Below are 23,231 nucleotides of genomic sequence, written 5' to 3' on the forward strand. Positions count from 1 at the left end.
AGCACCTTGTGGCCTGGCAGAAAAGACTGGATACATGCTCGGAAGTAAACATGGCTGAAGGTCAGGAAGGAGGGAGCTTCATCTCTCTAGACACTTTCTCAAGAGTACCCATATGTTCCTCGCTGTCTTACTTCGAGTGTTGCAGCCGTGGGCATCCATGAAGGAGTGGGCCATCCTCTCATCCTGCTGAAGAGTGCTCTGCTCTGTCATGCTGCAGTCCAAAGAGCTCAGCTTCCGACTCTTCTCCTGCCTGTAGGACATGGCTGCCTTGTTTATGGCCACCTTCTTCCTACTGTAGAGAGTCAGAGAGAGGCGGGAGGACAGAGGGGCAGGGAGTAATAATAGGCAGAAGACAGCAGAGAAGGGGCAGAATGAGAGAAAGACAGGCAAAGAGATAAGGAAGAAAGGAAAGGAGGGCGGGTGAGGAGATGAGAAATTGGACTGTGGGGGGAATATAAGAGCTACGAGATTGAAACTGGACAAGGGGGAAAGTGCGATTTGGTGATAGCAAGAGAGTGCCAGGGGTGGCGGTGGGGTTGTGGTGAGGCGAAAGGAGAAGAAGGAGGAGGCAAGGGGGGGAGTCTATACTGGAGGATGGGGTGGAGATAGCAATGCTGACTTCCACTCTAGTAACCCTGGGGCTACGAAGGGCAAGCAAAGGGGAAGATGGTGTCAAGGTGGAAGATGGAGAAAAGAGTAACTTACGGGTAGTAAGGGTAAGAATAGAAGTCCCTTCTGATTAGCATGAAGGAAGAGGAAAGGAGAGAGACAGAGAGTGAGGAGAAAAAAAAAGAGAGGTGACCATGGTTTATCAAGATGGCATCAGAGAGATAAATGAAGATGCTCAGTGCGTTGGAATGTTCCTCGCAAGCAATCATGAAACAGGATCAAAGCATCGAGAATGAGGAAAGGGCCCGCTGCACACCAAAACTCAGCTCTGCACCGATGAAAATGTTAATTGTTTTTTACAATTTCTAAGGTTTATCTTAATTATATCTGTATTTATGTTGCTGTATTTAGGATGTTAATGTCATTTCTTGACCTATTCCTTCAAGGGTTGGTCCCATTTCCACCTCCTTCTACACAGACCTCTAGTTAAAGGATAAGTTCAACCAAAAATGAAAATGTAGTCATTATCTAAGAGAATGTTCCAGCACTGACAAAACCTGACTTTCCATCAGCATGGGAGTGAGGACATAATGACTGAATTTTCAGTTTTGGGTGAATGCTTAATAACTTATGGTTAGCAGTGGTTATTGGCTTAAACTAAAGTAGACACTTGTACCAATAAATGTACATAGCATTAACAAATAATTGAGTTTATGAATAAATGTAAATATACAGTTAACACACATTTTTTCCTCCAGTTTTACATGTTCTGGTTCTCACCCTTCTCGCCAACAAGAGTACAACATCTCAGGTTAATATATAGAGCAAGGCAGTTATTTGGCTGTGTGCCGAGGTGTTGAACCCATTCAGAATGGCTACAGTGTGCTTTATTATTCGGGAATTTTTAACGGAATACTTCTTCAAATTCAGGGGCGTTGGATCATAAACTTGGACTGTGAAAGACCCAAGAATTCTGCACACAATCAATTGCACTCGATTAAAGTATTTACTCTTTTGGGTCCTCTGACCTTCAACGCTTAGAATTTATCAGTTGAATTTTTCACGATGGTCTGAGCACCAAAACATCATAAATAAGTTAAGAGTACAAGTGATAGATTTTTGGGATTTTGGTTCTTTCACTGGCATTAATACAGTACATATATAATGTACTTTGTTTGGCAATGACTGAAATACCAAAAGGCCTGAAGATAAGCATTTTTACCTTTGGCTTGGTTAATTGAGAACACTCAGTGCTTGTTGAATGATGTTTCCTGAGTTTATATCCTGGACTTATATCCTGTACCAGGCCTAATGTTTACATATTTTAGTGTGTATTCCAGTAGAATGCCTCAGCCGGCGGCCCTGACACGGCTGAAACGGCTGCAGTTTAGTTATTATTTTTAGTGTCTAGCATTATTGTGGAGAGGATCCCTGGAGAGATAAACCTTTTTGTTAAACCAGAAACAGCTGCTATGTCGCTCTCACCAAATCGCCCAGACATTTACAGAAACAGTAATTTCACCTTCATTAAACAAGTGATCTACTGGACCAATTCCCAACTTTTTTTTTTGTACCTACTAGAAGTTTACATACCAAGGGCCCAGATATAAAAAAAAAAAAAAGGAAACAAAGTAGAAACAAAAAATAAAACATGCCAAAAAAGAAATTAAAAAAAGGAAATCCTGCTTGTATGACATATAGTATAAGATATCAATATATATTTATTGTCTAAATTGTATATAAATTATACATTTTCTGATAGGGAGCAGCCATTGTTTTACTTTTGCCTTAATGGGGGGATGATCTTACTCCTCCTTAATTACAGGAATCCTTACCACATTTACATATACAATGTGCACAGAGGCAATATCATGTGGCTAAATATAAACACGTCTGCTCCTGTAGCCCCCATGTGGCTGTCTACTTCCTATTGTGCCTGCAAGATTGGCCCAGTGAATCTTATCAGTCACTGCCTTCTTCCAGACATCCCATTCATTCTCCCTCTATTCTCTGAGAGAAAATTTCTCAGGCGGAGAAGTTCCTCTCTCCAAAAAAAAAAAAAAAAAAGCAAAAACAACCTTCCTAACCAATTACTAGCCCATCCACTGGCACCTCACAGCTGCTCGCCTCATGTAATTGAGTGGGCAATGGAATAACATGCCCCTTGATGAAATATTTCACACTCAGATGAGTGTTCCACCATTGCCCAGCGAGCGGAGGAAGAATACACTGCAGGTGCGACTGACGACAGAGGTAATTTGCAGGTGGAAAGCAGCCAACGATTCCAGTGTGAGCAGGCTGCATTTGAATGTGCCCAGCCAGCACGCAGACCTTGAAATTAAAAGATGAGATGAAACAAAAAAGCTTGGCTGCGGCAGCGGTGGGAGAGTTAAGGATTAATGCTCTACCATTCCACTAACTCTGGTTGTAATTCACTCTTATTGCCAAATGCTTTCCTCAATAGACCCTAGCTGCCAAGTGGGATAGAGATAAATTTACTCCTTTAGAAATGCTACACAGGAACAATAAGACTTAAGACTGTAAATGTTTGACTCAGAAAAGGTCCGACCCATCTCACATCGACTGGCAGGCAGACACACAAACACTTTCGCAGCCACTCACCCCTTCTTGACGATGATGACGATGGCTCCGAGGAGCAGAATGAGGACCACCAGACCGCCGACGCAGGCCCCAAGGATTAGACCCATGTCTTCAGCATGCTGGGATACCTCCAGAGCCCGCTTCGAGTCCTTGCAGGCAGCTGCACACATGACAGGGAGGTGAGGAAACGCAGGAGGAAGAGAGGAGGAATCTTACAAAAGACAGCATCTGTGAATGGTTATTCGGTTCTAATTGCAAAAACAAGATGCTACATGTGGTGGTTTGATGTCGATAAATCATCGGCACATTCATTTTAGCATAATTACCATAAACAAACAAAACTATTGCCAAGACGATTGGCAGCGGCTGCTGGTCTTATTACTGAAGGTCTGCTGGGTGGAAAATCTGCTGGTTTTGACTGATTCTGAGTCAAGAAATAAAAGACGACACCCATCCCATCCACAGTCTGCTCACCCTCCTGCCATCTGACAGAAGATACAGAAGTATCCGCTACTGTACCACCAGACTACTGAACAGCTTTTTCTTCAAGCTGTGAGACATCCCAACTCATCTTCTTACTCCACACTTCAGAAAATAGTTCTATTTTCTTTTTATGACTTATTATCTGTTCATCCATATCTATATTTTTGTTTTGTGAGTAGCATGGAGAGACTACAAATAGCATTTCATTTTACGACGCTGAGTAAAATGATAAATAAGTGAACCTTGTACCTTGATTTATTGCACAAAACAAGAAAAATGTTGTAGGCTCTGTGAGTAAAATGTGCTTTTCTTTTACCTCAGACAGAGCCTAAACGGTGAGCAGAAAAATAATCTCTCATTTACCCCTCGTGGAGGTTTCTATCTAGCTATGCAAATTGTTTTGGTTTTATTTTCCAAGGTTTGAGGATATGTGTAAATGTAATTTAACAAATACACAGAGATGAATGCTTGGCGGTGTTTTCTGAAACATGACATTTAAAAACATTCAGCAGCCAAGTGTCTTTCCAGTAATAGTATCCTGCTGGCAGAGACAGAAACCTCAGAGACATCAATCTCAACTCAAAAAAAATCACTAAAGACAATATCTGAACAAAAAACTCAATAACCTTTTAAGACAGAATGACAGTATTAAGTTAGTACAGCAGAGCACTGCAATTTTCAAGCACTGAAATCTGCTGTTGCGTCGGTGCTATCATTGTAAACCGTTTGGAGCTGAAGCTGAATTGCTTTGGGGATTTCATGTTTGTGTATAATGCTATCTTACATCCTGTTATTGTTTTTTGTGTAAAGCAGCTGTTTGCTTACCACTCTTACATATAGGCCTGTACATTAAGAATAGTGTAAGTACTATTTGAGTTGTAATCACACACCCCCATGAAAACCTGAACTGCCCTTTCTTTACAGCCATCTGCATGGCCAGATGCTACTAATGGGGAAATTAGTGAGTATGGTTTTGTACAATTTAAGCGTTAATGTGTTAATTAAATAATCTTCTATTTCTGTGTGGGATTGATTAGAAATTCTACGTCTGTGTCTGTCCGTAGTTACTCTATAGTTACACAGTATACACTTTCATCATATTGTGCCATCACTGACACATATAGTCTTTTTGCATGATTGTAATTTTTCCATCTATAAACTGCTCAGTTCCTCCAGGAAATTGTGATGTTGCAATTATAATGGTTAACTCAAATTCAGCAGATCCCTTTGAATTCTGTCCAAGCAACGCAACTTTGCCGTTAATTTGCCCACTCATCATGTTTTCCTGCCAGTTCTACCAATCACATCAGTTTAAACATGTGTGTGGTTGCAGGCATGTGTGACACGAACGCCTCACATTTACCAACAAAAATTACGTGCAAGGCAGTTTCCTGAGGTTCTCCAATAAAGCAGTGATAACTTGTTTTGCACAGTGCACAGTGTTGTGGTGGAGCACAAACTAAAGTCATTGACAAACACTTTTCTACCTTAAAACACACAAGGAGAATGGATGAAAGTTTTTTTTGAAACTATTTTTACCATTTTCACTTGCTCCTGCAACTTCATAGCAAAAACAGCCTATACATTGCATTGTAGAATTGTTAGCAGATGGTGATGTACAGGGCATGGCCACTATTTTTTCTTGTTCCATTGCGGAAATCTTTGAGAGCACTACAGGGCATGTGTTCCATTATGCGACACATTATAATGCATTGACTACCTGGTGATAATATTAGCAAAGAATAACTGTGAACTGTACAAGTCCAATTTATATATACTCAGTTATAGAGGCACAACACAGGTCTGGAAATTTCACAGTAAGTAGGTGATTATTACCAAGGGACACATCTGACTTTTCTTTAAAATTATCGCCCAATTACTACAATATTTACCTCAAAATTCACAGACCCAACTACCCCAATATCATTTAATAATAATATGCAGCTATTTTCCAACAGGCAGTTAATAAATACCTGATAATTTCTGTAATACATTTCCAGGAAACTTCCAAGTGGTTTCTGCTGAACTTCTGCTGATCACGCCATTATGATTTCCAATTAGCTTCTGCCAAACTTCCACTCAGCAGGCCACTAAATAGAAGCGAGTTGTTGCAGCTTAGCTTCCAACTAGTTTCAAGATAATATCCGCTGATCATTGGATGACACAAGCAGAAGTTTTGCAACACATTTTGAGATAATTATTGTGGTAATTAGGGGTAATTAAAAAAAATTCAAATATTTCCCTTGGTAATTACCACATACTTGCCATGACCTGTAAAACAAAGTGTTACCACTGTATATATAAACAGATTGGTGTTGCTGCAGATCCTGATTGAGTCTCCTACAGTAATCCTGGCCTTGATAGGATAAGGATCATCACTCTGTGGTATTATCACCCCCAGGATAATTCAAACGAGCTGAGGAGAGAGTGAGGTGTGTTAGAGGTATTCGCATATCCAGTTAGAGCTTTAAAAAGACTAACTAGTCAGCAAGCTAGTGTATTACCATATAAAATGTCTAGAGGCTCTGGGGGAATAAAGAGCTCACTTAACAGTGTCAGAGAGAGCTTGAACACGATTTCAGCACACTGATATCGGCAACGCGAGCATCTACAAAGAGGAGCTAAACGTGTTTGGCTTGTGAGAGGCGACGCTCTGGTTATCTCACTGAACTGATGCATGCGCTCATTCCGCAGCTATTTCCCTCCCACCCATATGTCACAGTCGCAGCGCATTTCTGTCTGCATCGCCATCTCAGCTCGCCAAGAGCATGAAATCTCCCTTCCTGTGAATCATCCCGGATCCCTGTTGTGTTTTATCCAAAGGTGAAAAATTGCTATTAGGTATGAATGAATCGAAGGAGTATTATTACACATCTGGCAGCGCGCTCTTCGTTAACGAGCCAACTGATGAGAAAACAAATAAGACGGGGAATACAACAAAATGCAAGGAGATATAATCATTTAAGGTTGTCAGGCCTTTCTCAGCAAGCTTGGCAGCACAACTGAATTGGACAACATCTCTGTATTTTCACAAAGCGATGATGCTTCACGGGGGAGTTATTGGCATTTGTCTGTGACTGAAAAGAAAAAAAAAAAAAGGCCTTACAGTGAGGCAGAGTGCTGAGTTTGGCTTGATAAGCTGTGGATTGGTGGCGGCTATAGCTCCTGGCAGACAATACAGCCTAACAGACTTGCCATAATCACACAAATCATACTGGGTGAGTCATTCTGCTTTTAGGGCCATATTTAGAAATTGGCTATCACAGTTTATTTCACTGCACCAAAATATCCAGCAGTGGTCAAGCAGGGAAATCCAGGACGGGAGAGGTCTTAGGTATTAGGTTACATGTGTCATCATGATTTATAATTGGTCTGTAGTTCATCAGGCAGAACAGAGAAAAAGAGAACTTAGGCACACACACTGTAAATTGTACTATAGTAGTACATCACTAAATTCAGTGTGGAGTACATTTCCACAGTGCAACACAAGAGTCCCGTCACACTCACCACTTTCCTGCAATGAGTTTTTAACAGAAACACTTTTCTCCTTACGTAATAATTCTAATCGCTTCTGCTTTCCTGTTTTTTTTTTGCTTTTGTTTGTTTTTTAATCAGTGCTAAGGCGCTGTACTGTAAACACTTCATCATCTGTGAAAGAAGACAGAAAATGCATATAAAACAAATAAAGGCAACAAGCATGGAGGAGGCTGGAATTACCTGCACTATAAATGTAGATAAATGCAGCATAATGTACATGTGTAGATGCGTATCCACATTCTGTAAATGCGTTTGTATATGCAGTGTATGGATGTGTCTGCACATGTCTGCAGACCTTTTGCCCCGTGTTGCAATAAATAATGCTTAAGTTATTGTGGGTAGCTTTTTCTTTTTGGTTTCTCTTTTTCTCCCTCTTCTTCTTTCTCTTTTTCAAAATGCTGTCTTGTTTTGTCTTCTGTTTCTGTAAATGTGTCAGTATGTACCCCCTTTGAACTTATGAAATAAATGTATAAAATCTAAAAAGCCAATCACTTCCACTCTTCTTCTTTTTTAAAAATCAATGTCAGCTCATGTCAGTGACACTGACCACTTACTAAAATGTTTCACATTAAAAATTGACCAGGAAAAAGAGAAGTTACGCCCTTTGAGCTGCTAGAAGCTTTTATTTTTTCATCTGTGGTAGTAAATGGCAGTGTAGGACCAACTTTAACCCGTATATCAAATGCTTAAACAGCATATACATATTTTGTCACATTTAACATTTAAAACCAGGTTATCTAATATAAGTTGCATGAATTTCCATCAGTTAACTTGAATTTGTGGGAAGAATTAAAGGATAAGTTCACTCAAAAATAAAAAAAACTCAGTCATTATCTCTACTCATCCCCACGCTGATAGAAAGTCAGTTTTAAACGCCCTTTTTAAAGCCGAAATCTTCACTCTAGCTGCTAAGCTAAACGTGTACCTGGTCTGAAGTGGGAACAATATCTCTCCTGCTCTGGGAGAATGCTGCATCACTGTTTTGCTGCGAAGCTCCAGAAATGTTTTGTGGACTACGAAACCTCACCCGACTTTCCATCGGTATGGGGGTGAGTAGATAATGACTACATTTACATTTTTGGGTGACCTCATCCTTTAATCATTCTTGATGGGAGTGCATTTTATTAAACAATCAAAGCAGGCCCTGTTGATTAACTGATTAAGAAAGATTGAGGTTCTCTGTGCATGCAGAGCCTGTGCGTCACTCACAAGAGTAAAACACCCATGTATCCAAGAACCCTTGAATCTGACTCAATTTTATAACATCAGACAGATGTCTCTTGTTCATTGGAAATTAGAACTGTGCAAGTTTTACTTTTGTGTCGAGCAGCAAAAAGGTTTCAGTTAATCTGCCCTACATGACATTGTACATCCTGTGATGTGACTGTTGTGCTCGTCGATACTAAAACGATATATTCTGCAGCCCTAAAATAAACAATTTAAGTATTTATGGTATGATGTCCTTCCATTGAGCTGTCACACAGATTTGTCAAATGCTGCAAAGGCTAAATGTGAATGTAATGCTTTTCTCCAGGCTGAGCTGACATGAATCACAGCCTGTTCTTTTAACAGAATTGTGTCTTTCAAGATGATTTGATTTGTAATGAACATGTTCACACTGTTCTTTAGTGTCAGCTAAGGTTGGCCATATTTCATCTGAGGACACAAAAAACAAAGAAGAAGACCCGGGTGTCGAAGAAGAAAAAAGCAGTCGCCCACCACTGCAGCGGCTTGGCCGAGCGCTCTGGTGAACACAGCTGGCAGCATCTGTGTGTGGGAAGCTGGCGAGAGGAAATGAAAAGCAGGCAGGAACAGTCTCAACAGGACCCTTGTGCCACCTCTGAGGGAACTGGAGTCACATCAGCATGTCCTCTGGGCCTGCCTGCCACAGTCATATATGCACAACTACAGTAAAAAATGGCTCCTTTAAATAATCCTGCAGCTCACCTCCTCTGCTCTTGTGACACGCCTGCAGACAATAATATAAGGTAGGGTTCTTTGATGTCATCGCACTTCAGATAAGAAAGAGTTCAGGGAGAGGAATCCAATTTAACTGCCACCTTTCTCAAGAGCACTACAAACTTCAGACATAATTCAGTAGGGAGGAAAGGGGGGAAACAACTCCATCCCACCCCCCCTTCCCCTATTGTTTGAACTGAGAGCCTTCTATCTGTGTCTGTCTCTCAAGCAAACACTCTCTCCTGGTCACTTCCTCTCCCAGGGAGAAAAAAGAAAAGGATACGTTGCCGCATTCTGGATTTCAAAGCCATCAGAGCCCAAGAGGGGTTTGCCAAAATGTCAGTGTCAGTGATTCTAGAGGAACAGAGTGAAGACACGGATGCATGTTTGCTTTCACCTTTCCTGCCATGTCTCTGTTGAGGGGGATATTGGCACAGGGGGCTTCCTTCCTGAAGCACCCAACACAAAACTAAGTCTGTGTCAAAGCCCCTGAACAGCCACCTGATCCAGGATAACTGCCCAAGTCCCTCACATGGACCCTATATCACATTGTTGAAACCATGAGAAAATCCTGCAGTGGTTATGATCACCTAGAGAAGCACTATTCACTCATTCAACATTATTTTAGCCAGGAGAAAAGCGGTGGCCTCTGTCTCACCCCAGTGCTGCTGCTATTGTGGAAGCATTTTCAGAATTTGAATTTCGTATTTTCAGCCTCTTATTACAATAGATAATGATAACATTTTATCCAGCAGTATAAATGGTGAGACATGGGGCTACGACACTGCAAGACACAGTTTAACAAAGGAGCCCATCGGGCAACCACATTACACCTTAAACAAGTATATTACCTTATTATCTTAACTAGTTATTATCATTATGAGCCAGTATCATTTCCGATTCCATTTCAGTGCAGACAGACACACTGGCTAAACTGTAGCTAATACAACAGGATGTACGGCCACCACAAAGTAGCTCTCCCAAATATAACACAAATCCTACAATACTAGCTGGGTTAGGTTGTTCTAATTCATTTTCACCTCAGAATAAGTGGATCAGATAAAAGGTTTCAACCAGGGACTTGTTAAAAACTTGACTGCTAATGTATCAGCCCCAGGATCCGTGTTGTAAAGCTGTCACTAAGAACCCGGCAAACCCACATCTCAACAATAAAGCTGATGAGTGAATCATTTACATCCACAACCTTTAGGGTTATGATTCTTGGTTGATTTGGTGACATGTGGTCACTGGTGGTAAAGGTTAGTGTCTTTTAATAATGCAAGTGAATCAATCACTGGTGACTACCAGGAGGCAAAAGAAATGCAGTTTCATGGATGATTTAAAGGGCAACTCCACCAAATTTACACATTAAGGTGTGTTCACAGGGCTTGTGAAGAACTACTGCTTATGTAAAAAAAAGTATTATAAAATGGTTTGTGGCTCCAGAGGAAGCTGCATGTTATCTGATAAATTGCCTCCAGTGATGTCACTCAGTGCTATATGGTATCGTGGGTAATGTAGGCACCAGACATGTAAACACACTTTAATGTGTAAAATTGGTGGAATTACCCTTTTAGAGAGCTGTATATGGCCCACGCCACTCCAAAGCAATGGAAAAAAGTTCTTGCTGCACCAATTCTCATTCTGGTATGGGCTCTGTCTGATTGTATTTCTTTTAACCAATCACAATCATCTTGGGCGGTACGAAGCCCAAGATGCAGTGACAGCACCCCTGGGGAGGAGAGCCCTGGCATTAAAAAAGCTAAATCTCTGCAAAAGTAAAGGTAAGAGCTGCTAGCTTGTTTAGGTTTATACTGTTAGCGAACAGGTTAGGGTGAGAGTAACTTTCCATTTTCAGGGTATAGGTTGCTACCTTGGAGGTTGTTTTTCTTATTTCCCATAGCTACGGGGATTTTGAAAAGGGTAACACACAGAAAGCAGAGGGGAGATGAATACCGCCTGAAATAGGCACCCAGTGACAGCCGGTGACTATGTGGCTCAACAAGCCTTTTCCCCATAGACCACCATTATAAAAGAGACGTCTATAAAACAGGACACCTCTATAGCTGCAGCGGGCCTCACTGTGGAAATAAACCAGGAGGCTAGAAAACATTTTGGCTTATGGACACAACAAGTAGTTTTCATTCAAGTGATTAAATACATAGGCTCTAATATAGATAATCAGAAAAAGCCACATATGTCGTCCGTCCAGTGCACTAATGACAAACTCATGATTGAATGTTTTCTTCCACAGTCTGTGTACGCACAAAAGGAAAGCAAGAATGGAAATATATTATAGAGCTATTTGTGTAAAATGCCGCCCATTACAAAGTCAGAAATTAGTCTGATGAATTGAGAGTCTTCCTTACGTCACTTTGTGGCTCGAAAGCCACTGTTCCATTAGCTTTCCATCCAGCATTCCTTAATTTGTTTTTTTGAAGAAATTAAGCGTGTTCCAAAGATAACTATCCATATCTGAAGACAGATTATTATCTGCTACAGCACTCACTATCTGAAGTTTAAGTCTGTATGACTTAAAGCGGAAACAAACAACTTTCCCATGCCTTAGCATTCATTAGAGGTATTACTCTTGCTGCCGTAGCAAAACCCTTGTCCTCAGAGTCGTAGTACCAACAATACAGGACAAAATGTGACTTTATCCCTTCGTTTAGTCTATAATGGAGATGTGAATGCAGATAGGAATGGTGCCAGGCTGACTGGATCACCATTTTCCCAGTAGACTGAATAGTGAGAGTAACTAATTGCCACACAGATGGTATCATTATTCTATAGATATTACATCAGACAATCAACATTGAGTTCATGATGATAAGTTCAAGCAAAAAAAAAAAATCTATTGCCACACTTAATAATGAATTATTTTTTAGCATACAAAAAAATACAGCTCCAATAATGTACATGTGTCACTAAGACTTAGTTTCTTCCATATCCATGATACCCACAAACACGTTCTCCACATTTTCTTTTCCCCAAACTGTTTAGTTGTGATCTCTGGTGTCAGAAACAGCTACACTGTTTGGTCTTCTCTGTCCGACTCACTCTGTCGAGCTGGTAACATTTAAAACGACGTGGTGTGCTAAATTACCTCTGTTAAAGGCCACTAAAGGAGACATAATTCATAAACACAAGCAATAGATCATTTAAAAAAATACCATTACTGTCTAAATGTTTCAGGCTTGAATTGTATTTACAAATGTCAGATTCAAGATTCAAGAAGTTTAGTTTTGTACAACAACAGCAATGTTAATGTTTTTTATGCCATTATTGTCTTTAGGTTTTATTTTTGTTTTGCAGTGCGATTTTATTTGAGGCTTTCTTACTTCTGGAACAAAACTTTGAGGTTCCATTTTCACTTTAGCTCTTTCTAACTTTAAATTCCTCCAAAATTTGCAATTGCCATAAAGCTGAGGCTCTGCCTGCACTAACAGAAGAGCACCATTATCTTGTTTTGTGCTGTAAACCACTTCTCTATCTGATATTCATGATAGCCATTTTAAAGGTAAACTGAATCATAATAATATGATAATGACTAACTGATGTAAAAATGTTACATGAAACACGCTCGAAAATTGAAAAGGAAAGCAAGTGTTACCTTTGCGAGCAATCCGAATGCAGTTGATTCTGGTCTCCTGTGAGTAAAAGAAAAGGCAGAGTTATTTCACTTGGCTTGGTAGCATGACAACACAATGATTAGATGAGAAAAAACACACCGCGGTGTAAGTTAATTATGAGTCAGCCCGCCAAAATCCACAACCTTGTCTAAAAGTTGCAACGCAGGCAGCCGTGTGTGTCAAAGTCACCCAGACCTTTGCTACGTGGAGGAAATAATTGAAATTTCCGAGAGGATGACATCTCCCTGTGATTCGACAGACCTACGCTACCCTTCACCAAGTAAGGTCCTGCACCCTGGTTCTCTGATTGGCTCCAGCACCCCCCCAAAACAGCCACCTCCATCCTCGAGATGGAGGGCCATGTTCCCAAATTAAGATTTAAGGAAGTTAAATCAGCCTTTATGGGCAATTATGCTAATCTGTGCTCTGAGATTGGAGTCAAAACCCTTTCACCTAAAACGGTTGCCAAATTACCTTTTTAATTGGAAATCTGTTTCAAGTGGGTTCTCATCTCCTCTCATCTCTAACAGTGACAGATAAGTCATATTTACTCCCACCCAGGGGTTATTAAAGCAGAGGCAGGTAGTATGTCATGTGTCATCTTGCCCTCTGTCAAGGTGGGTTTTTAGCCTTTTCGAACAGAAACCCCAGTCCTTGTCAAAGTAGCAATTTGATGCAACTGAGCCTCCAATCTTGTTAAAAAGAAGGATATACAGTATATTTAAGAATCTCCATCCCTGGGTGGATTTTTAATCATTTTATCAAATTTGATTTCAGTTTTGGATCTGCTTATCAAATCTGAATCCTTTCTAATCCCTTACAGAATCCACTGAGGTTCAGCTTTCAATGTTTGTAAGCAAATATAGGTATAAATAACAAGAACTCAAAGATTCAGTTGGGAGGTGTAATAAAGTTTTGATGCATGTGAGAACATATACGCCAGACTTGACAGGCAGCCTACTTAAGTGTTCACAACCTTGATCTACAGCCCGGAAATAAGATGAGCAACATGAGGTATGAGATTGTTGATTAAATATATCACATTGAAATGACAGCCTTCAAATCGTGCACACCTTATTTTTCATTCTGAGTGGTTCCTGATTAAGAACAACTGAGTTCATCAGCCTAAAATATCAATATGATATGATTGAGAGTTTAATTAAAGCAGCATTAATTGATATTTTGGGCTACTTGAGAACAGCGGAACAAGCTGAAAAGAGTTTTATCACATTATAATTGGTATGTTAGCAAGCTTTTGGCCATTTACACATCCAGCACACATGGAGAAAAAATAGTATTTATTTGCAGCCATGTATCTAGTACCTGACAATTGGGTCCAATTCTCTCCTATTAGCTGAGTTTTGGTCTCAACCAACCCCTCCTTACACAAGTACTGTCCTTAAGTACAATTTTGAGGTACTTGTACTTTCCTTGAGTATTGCTATTTTCTGCTGCTTTACAATCCACTCCACTACATTCTGAAGGCCAATATTGTCCTTTTTACTCCAAGCCAAAGTTGCAATGTTATTATTTTTTTATTTTACCAGAAATTGGATTAAAAAAAAAAATAATTCAGACAAAAGAAATACTGATTCGGATAATCAGAAAAATGTTGACTGTTGGCATCATCTAGTCACCCGACTTGATGGGTTGGGCCAATAGACGATGCCATCGCAACGTTGTGATTTAAAAAGGAAACCCTCCCGCCAGGCAGGAGTTGTTGGTGTTGCGGCGTGTTGAGATGTGGAAGAAAATAAGGTTTGTTGCTGCTCAACGTTACATCTCTGTGTCCCGTTTATTATTTTCCTTTTCCATTAAACCAGCTCAGTTCACGATAAGCTAACCCAAGGTGCTCGGTTACATTGTTGGCAGCAGTGGTTCGTCTCTACAAGCTGCTGTTAGTGTGTTTCTTTCTAATTGCGTTTTCTTAGCTTAGCTTCCTCGCTAGCCAGCTAACTTCATTGAGGCGAAATGCAGCTAAGTTACGGACATGTGATGGGGAGACAAAAACCCATTTCAACCTGGCACGGGGATGTGTCCGGCATTTTTATATATTATATTAAATATTACATATATATATATATATTATATTTTAACATGATATGTTTACTTTTACTCCAGTATGACGTTTGGCTTTGTTTTACAATACTGATTCTCTTAAAGGTTCACCCACCAATCTGACTGTCCTCAATACAGCAAAAACACCCAGTTCGACCAACAGTCAGACACCGCTGTTACAGGGTGACAGTATAATAAATGACAGTACAGACACTGACTTGAAGAAATGAATGTATTTTGGTGTTTTAGAAGGTTACTTACATTCATAATTAAAGTCAATTAGCTATTGCTGATGTAAACTGCTTCAAGGACAGATAAAAGAGTCAATAACAGATTTGTTAACTTAGTGAATGTGGCTGGTTTGCCAATCTGGAGCTGGATCAAAAACAGATAAGAACCCAACACTAGCCAGTACACATGCCAGTATATCCAGCAAGTGAAAACTGTGATGAGTGACAGGTAATCCCCGATGATGAGTAATGATAAACTCAACTGAGGGCTGAAAATGAAATATCAGCGCGCTGGTATTTTGTTTTTAGTGTAATAGATAGCAGTAATCTAGATATTAGAGGAAAAAGTGTGTGTGCTTCCTGCTTGTGTGTATCAAAAGAAACTGGCAGCACCAATCATGCATCTTTCAAGCCCCACTGAAGGCAAATCTGCCAAAGCAATTACTGTTTCAATTCAATGGCAGCTCATGGTCCACAATAAGCCCCTACATCTAATTTATCCGGGGTAATTGTCAAAATAATTTTCTCTTTCTCTCTCTGTGTGAAGCCAATCTCTCGTGAAACATGGCGATAGTTGAGGAAATAGACTGGAGATGAAAATGTTTGCAGGACAAAAAAGAAAATCCTCAACATGAATGATATTATTCAGTCTGTTGTGTTGGCTGATTTCTGTCCCAGAGCTGTTGTGCCAACAGAGCTTTTAATTTGGTCTTAAGGGAGAATTATCAAGAATTGCTGTCAATGAGGGGAAGAGTTCAATGCTGATTTCAGATCAAATGATCAAGATTTCAGTCAGACTCAGCATGTCTGCCCCGACCCCGACCAGAGGCTAATTGTGGTCGCCCCAGCTCTGAAGAGCCCCCTACCAGCACCCAGAGGACACTGGCAGCATCCTCTGAGTACTCACATACTGATATCTAGATGAGAAGCTGCAGACAGGCAGGCACACATAAGCTCCATATGGCCCTAATGAATTAAACAGCATTTACTTTCACTGCTTCTGTGCACACAGGCCGGCACATTCCTTATTCATGCTTCAGTCACTTTTTAAATTGCTCGAGGAGTTGCTTTTCAGATGCTTTTAAGCCTGGGAGGCAGTGTTTGATTTTCCCTGCAGAAAGAAACGATTCTTAAAGTTTTTAAAAAGCTTGAATATGAGAGAATCTGACAACTGGACCATTGCAAAAAAATGCAGGAGTACACATTGTATTCTGCATGTAATTATCTTCCCAAAGCAGTTAAGATTAATTCGGCCACTTTGCTCTTGTGATGTTTTTGAGGGTTTTTCATTTAGAAATGGTGCAACATTAACAAGTCCAAGATTTACCAGAGGGAAACAATCGACCCGAAGCCGTCCTGAAAATGCATTACACACATCAGCCCATTCGCTGATAAATAAAGCCTTGTTTATGCAGTAGACTGCTTCCTCTCTTGTAGCGCTGCCAGCATACTGCCTCCCAGCTTCTCACTTGCTCGACGCAAATCTAAATTGACTGTCAAGGTTGCTAAAACATAAAAGCAGTGCGTCTGAGCACCAGAAACAAAAGCCTTGTCAGGCATCTGAACAGTTCTCACCCCTCTGAAGTTACTGGTGGCCTGAAAGTAGATGAGGTAGTTCTTGGTGGGGTCCAAAGGGCTGTTCCAGTAGCCGTTGTAGGTGTGGTTGTCACCCACGGTGAAGGGGGTGGCCTCTGGCAGACTGCTGGGAGCCAGCTCAGCTGTGTAGTAATGTGGGGCCCCTTTGGCCTGCGCCTCATTGTGGGAGTTCGGTGTAGGGAAACAGTCGACGGCACCCAGCTCCCTCCGCCTCACCTGACGGGAACCATCCTCTTCCACCACCACCACCTGGTAAGCACTGGAGGAGGACAGTATGGTGCTTAGTACTCCAAAATAATGCAAAATACATCATCATGTATGTACATGTCTTCAGACTGTACAGTCAAAAGGATTAATAAAGTCGTCTAAGTCTTAAGTCCAGCTTCTGAAAACTTCTCAATATTTTCTGGTTTCTTTCCTCAGTAGCTTGTGGGTCGAGGTTGAAACTGGAGTACAATATTCTAAATAATTAAAGGAATGAGTCAAAGTCAAAACAGTCAAGACAACAAACAATTAACATCTGAGTTAGATGAAACCAGAATTTCCCCTTCAAATAGAGTAGTTGAAATCTTCTGAGGGAAAAAAAGGAAGAAAAGATAAAAAACTGAAGAAAAAAAGATAATCAGACGTGTGCCTCTGTTTAATGCAGAATACCAAATAAATTTCATAAAAACTGCTGAAATGGAGAATGACAGCATTCTTACATCAAATTTGTTTTTTTAAATGTGGGAAAAAAGGCAACAGTGGAAGGCAGCAGACTGCTGATTGAAGTTAGCTATCTAGCTAATGGCAGCTACAGTTAGCAGCAGTTAGCTGTCACTCTGGTGATTACCTGCTTCCTCTTTTTTTTTTTTTTACCTTTAAACATTAACTTTGAAATGTCATTAAAAACTTTTTTTTAAAAGTCTTAAGTCAATAACATTCTTACAAGGAGTGAGCCATCTCGCTTCTTTCCCGTCTCTGCTGAGAGTTGTCATGTGCAGTACAGATCTTGTACTGTCACAGAGGCCAGGGGCGATGTTGCAGTGGTTAGGTTTTTATATCTGTTACTTCAGCCTGTCTTATAAACTGAACAATGTTTGAGCGCTGCTTGACCGAGACGGATGAAAAACTATTCACACACATCGTTTGGACTGTGCGTCATAGCAACGCTCCGGAAAAAGGGGCAAAACTAGCATGTCCACCCGGGTGTCATGTATCCATCACTGTCGAACGGAGCTGGAGCTGAACACTCATGACTGCTGCAGAGTCATTTGACCTGGGAGTGAATGCCTCATGAACTCTTTCACACTAAAGACAAAAGCCAGATGTTAGTGGGGTTTGTTGTCCAATGTGAAAGAGGTTTCACAGTAAAAAATGTAATTTATAATAAGGTGTATGCACAACAGTATCTAAATAAACTATATACAATTTTAACAACTTTCTTTTTTAAGCTCCTTAAACAATGTTATTGGTCGAGTCATTTTATGCTCTGTCATATGTATTACAGTAACTAAATTCCATCTTCAAAATGCAAAATTCATTTAAAATTTTCAATGATGTACTGTTTGTCTATCTTGCCAATAGCAATGTCAATAGCTCTCCAGAGGAATCAATATTCATGGCCACCTTTAGAGAGTTTGTTGTTTGTCTTTGACCGAGGCTTGCCTCGCAGATATGTTTGACCCAGAGGAGTTTATTCTTTTACGAAGGATTGGACTTTCGTTTTTCGTTTTTCTCAAAGCCTAGTGCCTCAATTTTTTCTTCACCAGGATCCTGACTGAAATTGGAGTGTGGCGCTCGTTACTGTGACTCAGCTATCAACCAGTCAACATATGATTGGTTGGTAGGTGCTGTCATTCCAAAACTGCCTGACATGGTGAGTCAGGTTTCAGGAGAGAGAGAGAGAGAGAGAGAGAGAGAGAGAGAGAGAGAGAGTGATGTTGTTTTTCTCTTCTTTTTTATGTTTGCTACCTCACTCAGGACAGGATCAGATGTGACCCAGGCCAGATGGAGGAGTAGATCCCTGGTGAAATCTGTACAAAACTTTAATAAAAAACCCAAATTCTTCATGTATGTTCTTAAAATGGTATCTGCCATGCAACAAGCCTCCAGAAGCATTTGCTCAGGAGAGCTCTTTTTGACTGCAGCTATAAATATCACAGTGCGGATGAGCACTGAATGAATGCTGGCGTAGGAGTGAACAGTGTATTAGTTGTACCTGACAGGAGCCCCTCTTGCCAGCGCAGGTCGCAGCAGCACAGTGATGGTGCTCTCCGACTCACTCAGCGGAGAGGGGATGTCTTCATAGTCAAAGACCGGAGCTGAGAGAAGAAATGAAGTGGGAAAGTCACACAGGAGGGTTAAGGCAGAGTCAGAAGAAAGTTGAAATACTGTGGAGGACAACCTGAATCATTTTGAGTGCTTCATTTTTGCATTTCATAAGAAAGATCAAATATGGGTTGTTTATTCAAGAGTTTAAAAAGACACGTAGCTGCACTTCTGCCTGCATATTTTAGTATTTCATCCACCCTTACATAGCAAAGATAGAGTGTGCTATCTTTATTCATTACCCACACTTGTCCCCTGTGTACTACAGTGTGTGGAGGCCTCCCACACAGTGCCACTGACTGATGATGACTCGAAACAGCAGCCAACTACAGAGAAAACAAGAGGCCCTTATAATATAATTAGGACAGATCTCAAAGCTGCACAACCTCAGCAAAGCTCTGGGGACAATCAGGTTGAGTGTTCCCATCTCTGTTTACTACAGGGAGAGAATTAACTGGAGTATGTAGTGAAGCAAATGGCTACCCTGGTACGACAGATAAGCTGAAACAAAAAAGGCTCCAGAAGGGGAGGGGGAAACGTTTCTGCGTCTGAGGCATTAACGCTTGTTGTAAAAATCAGCTTGTGTAACCTGTCATCGCGAAAACACACACACTCGGGCTTGCACACAACAGCTGAGGTCTGCAGTACACGCAGCGGTGTCGAGGATTGTTGCAGCCAGAGTGTGTTAGGTGGTTAAATCCAGCATGAATTATGAAAAGACTAATAGTGCAACATTACACTCTCATGCTCGCTACAAAAATGGTGCAGGAGCTGGTTTCCCCACTGGGCTTTTTTTGACAGCGCAGCCAGGAGAGAGCATGTGGTACTGTAGGTTGAATTGTATACCTTGACAGCTGTGAGCCCACAGAGGCTAAACCAGATGGAACAGGTACAGATAATAAGGAGGGATGGAGAACAGGCTGCACTGTTTACAGTGTGGGTTTTTACGACAAATAAAGGACTTAAGATAAATCTTTCTGTTGAAATTCCTGCTGTTTAGATCCACTCAGGCCCATTTTATTGACATGTTTCAAGAAATAAAACTTTAATCATCTGGTAACAGTCAACCGAGCTCCATGTTTTGCATCAGCAGTATCATGTATAGCCAAGTACAGCAACTTCTATCGCACCTGTGCAGCTCTGCACCAGCAGCGTTGAGCATTCTGATATGACACTCTATCAGCAGGGTGACATCATTATAATACAAGTGATTTATACGACCTGATCCATACAGAGCAGGTGGCATAGAGACAAAAAACAAAACTAGCAAACGAAACTAAAAAACTTTTGAGTAGCCTTACAATACTTTCAGCATTTCCTTTCAATATGTTTTGCATTAATATTATCCAAGGGAGCCTCATTTAGCCACACAAGATTTGAACCCGCGCTGCTTATATAAGGTGTAGTAATATACAACCCAGTATCACAGCAAATTGACTAATAGACCCACCGGTCCACCGTGTCACTGCTCTCACCTACCTGTTCTCATCCTGTGGTCAAGTCAGCAATAACAAACATGCAATGTCTGTTACACTTTCAGAATAATTGCGTCAAAACTACTTGGTTAGGTTTGAAGACAACTTGCTTCTCACAGGACTTGAAGCTTGATCGCCTGGGTGAATGAATGAATCCTCGATCAGACCTGACCTCCCCTCATCACAGACTTTCTGGCTCTTTCTACTAATCATCCTTTGCTCTCATCATTGTCGCCCTGTGCAACTTTTTGGGGAATACAATCATCCTTTTACAATCAAAAAACTTTAGCGTGCAAAAACTACTTAATTGCGCTCTCGAGTTAACAAATTGTGCACACTAACTATCAGAACACATTATTATATTCTTAAGGGATGCATAGATAACACAATAAGTTTGCATGCACGCTGAATATGATACAGGTCATGTAAAAAGTGCATTTAGCTTGGCTATTCCAAAGTACTTTTTTAACAAATGAAAGAGGGAGACTGTGTTTGTTAATTAGAGTATGCACTGCTGCAGGTAAACAGGAATATGAGCGCAATATTCAGTTTCATTAGCCATGTAAACAGTTTAGTAGGCATCAGGGCTTAATTTGTGCCTGATCCTGCTGGAACAGGATCCAGGACCACCCAGATTGGGACCTAAATCTATTTAATAGGATCCTGCACCCCCTTGGTCACTATCAAATAAATGTTTTATATGTAATGTTCTCTATCCTGTCAAGAACCAATGTAGTGATGGCAGTAAAGCACACTGAAGCAATGTTAAAATGCCAACAATATTGTTTAATTCTATGTTCTGTTGATTTGTGTTAATAAAAAGACAATGTTTGTGTTTATTCATGGTTAAAAAATGAATGTCACTACTTCTGACTTAGCTTAACACAAACATTCAAAATTGACATGGCGACTAAGGATGCTTGACAGATAATTGTAAACATGGGATGTTTTAGACATCTTTAAATAGCATCCCTTCCCTTTCCCCTGGCAGCATCAAGAGGTTTATACTGATGTATATCCAGAAATAAGCAAAAAGGAGAACGTGATATATGGTGACCTGTTTGAGAAGCCTACTTTCACTGTTTAAGTATGAATTCCTGGAAAAAAAAAAAAAAAATAGTCCACACTCTCTAATAACTCCCAGTAATTTCTACTGGGAAAACATCACAATAGCATTTGATGTTTCATCTCAGTAAACACAATTAGCGAAACAGCTCACAGATACCCATTTGTAGATGAGAGTGTACCACATTCCCTACAGGCACATTTTCCAGACTGATCTCAAGATCCATACCAGCAACCTTTTCACTGACAAACACTGCTGCTCTAATTTCTCAGCTGCTGCGTCGCCTTTGAATGATAAACACAGACTCAGTTTGTGGTGATGTTGGCTGAACAAAGCTGTTTTCACCCAAACCATTCAAATGGAACATTTGTAGTTAGCTGTAATTCAGGTCCGCAGTTATTTCATCAAACGGAGAAAATGCATGTCTGAAAGCTGTTTGGCTGAGAGAAAATGAAGATAATTTGTATAAAGTAAAAGTATATGTGTAATTTAATCAAAAGCTCTTCAAAAGAGCGGTATTACAAGTCATTTCTTAGGCTTCTTTGCTATAGTCTTGCAAATGCTTTGAGTAGAAACACTTTTTGCTTGGAAAAATAACGTTTTTTTCCTTTAAAGTGGCATAATCACAATGTATGAATTTTGCACTATTGGGATACATTATACATGCACAAGTACATCCTGTAATTATTGCAGTTTGCTATTCAAGACCTTACCCAAACATACCTTACATGCTCCCATGCACACACACACACACACACACACACACACACACACACACACACACACTTGTAAATCTATATTTGTGAGGACCTTATTGATATAATGCATTTAATAGCCCCTGACCCTAACTTTAAGTATAAGAACTACATGTCTAACACCAAACGTTTCCATAACCCTATCCTAAATTGAATTTTAACCTAACCCTTAAAACTAAGTCTTAACCTTAACCACGCACACACACACACACACACACACACTACTATGACTGAACACAGCACAATATGTACATCAGTCAGCGCAAGGCCTCACCAGAGATGTTGGTGGTGATCTCAGTGAGTGCCGTCTGGCCAAAGCCCTTAGCGGTTCGGGCCCTTACTGACACCAGGTAGGTGGTTCCAGGGTGCAGGCCAGAGAACATGTGGTACGTCTCGTTCCTCAGCTTGGACACTGTGCGGCGAGGACCTGGCACATTAATGCCTGGGTCTGATGACTCGATACTCTGATAGCTGATCTGGAAGCAGGGAAAAAAATGCCATTGGATTAAAACAAGAGTTTACATGCTAGCACCTCTTAGACACAATGATGTTTTGTGCTAAGTGCTAGTGACAGCATGGTAACATGCAATGTTAAGCAGGTAAAATATTTACCATGTAATGTTTACCAAGACCTTTGTTAACATGTTTTTATGCTAAAGTTTGCTAATTAGCACTAAACACAGAGTACAGTTCAAGCCAATCTGTATGACTTGGACATATTTAAATGATGATCTGATGATGGTGCTAGAACATTTAGGGGATCCACTTTATTACAATCCATCCATGGGCTGTCTGTATCTAATTTCATGGCAAACCAACAAATAGATGCTGAGATATTTCAGTCTGGATTTAAGTGGTGGCCAACAGTGCCATCTCTGTAGCTCTGGTAAAAAGGACCTGGACTATGACCCATTAAGAGC

The 23,231-nt window shown here is 40.5% G+C and overlaps 1 protein-coding gene across 3 annotated transcripts in view; it reads right to left on the reverse strand.

Moving 5' to 3' along the window:
* The window catches only part of ptprua (protein tyrosine phosphatase receptor type Ua), a 214,324-nt gene that overhangs the window by 44,532 nt on the left and 146,561 nt on the right, over positions 1 to 23,231 (reverse strand). For all 3 annotated transcript variants that reach the window (XM_073463613.1, XM_073463612.1, XM_073463615.1), the window contains exons 10-16: positions 22,586 to 22,787; positions 18,906 to 19,008; positions 16,685 to 16,964; positions 12,803 to 12,839; positions 3,232 to 3,370; positions 706 to 735; positions 132 to 292 (exon numbers count right to left, since the gene is read on the reverse strand). In XM_073463613.1, coding sequence (XP_073319714.1) covers positions 132 to 292; positions 706 to 735; positions 3,232 to 3,370; positions 12,803 to 12,839; positions 16,685 to 16,964; positions 18,906 to 19,008; positions 22,586 to 22,787 — 952 coding nt within the window. The remainder of the gene's footprint in view (positions 1 to 131; positions 293 to 705; positions 736 to 3,231; positions 3,371 to 12,802; positions 12,840 to 16,684; positions 16,965 to 18,905; positions 19,009 to 22,585; positions 22,788 to 23,231) is intronic.

This window comes from Pagrus major, chromosome 3 (assembly GCF_040436345.1).
Source record: "Pagrus major chromosome 3, Pma_NU_1.0".
Classification (NCBI taxonomy): Eukaryota; Metazoa; Chordata; class Actinopteri; order Spariformes; family Sparidae; genus Pagrus; species Pagrus major.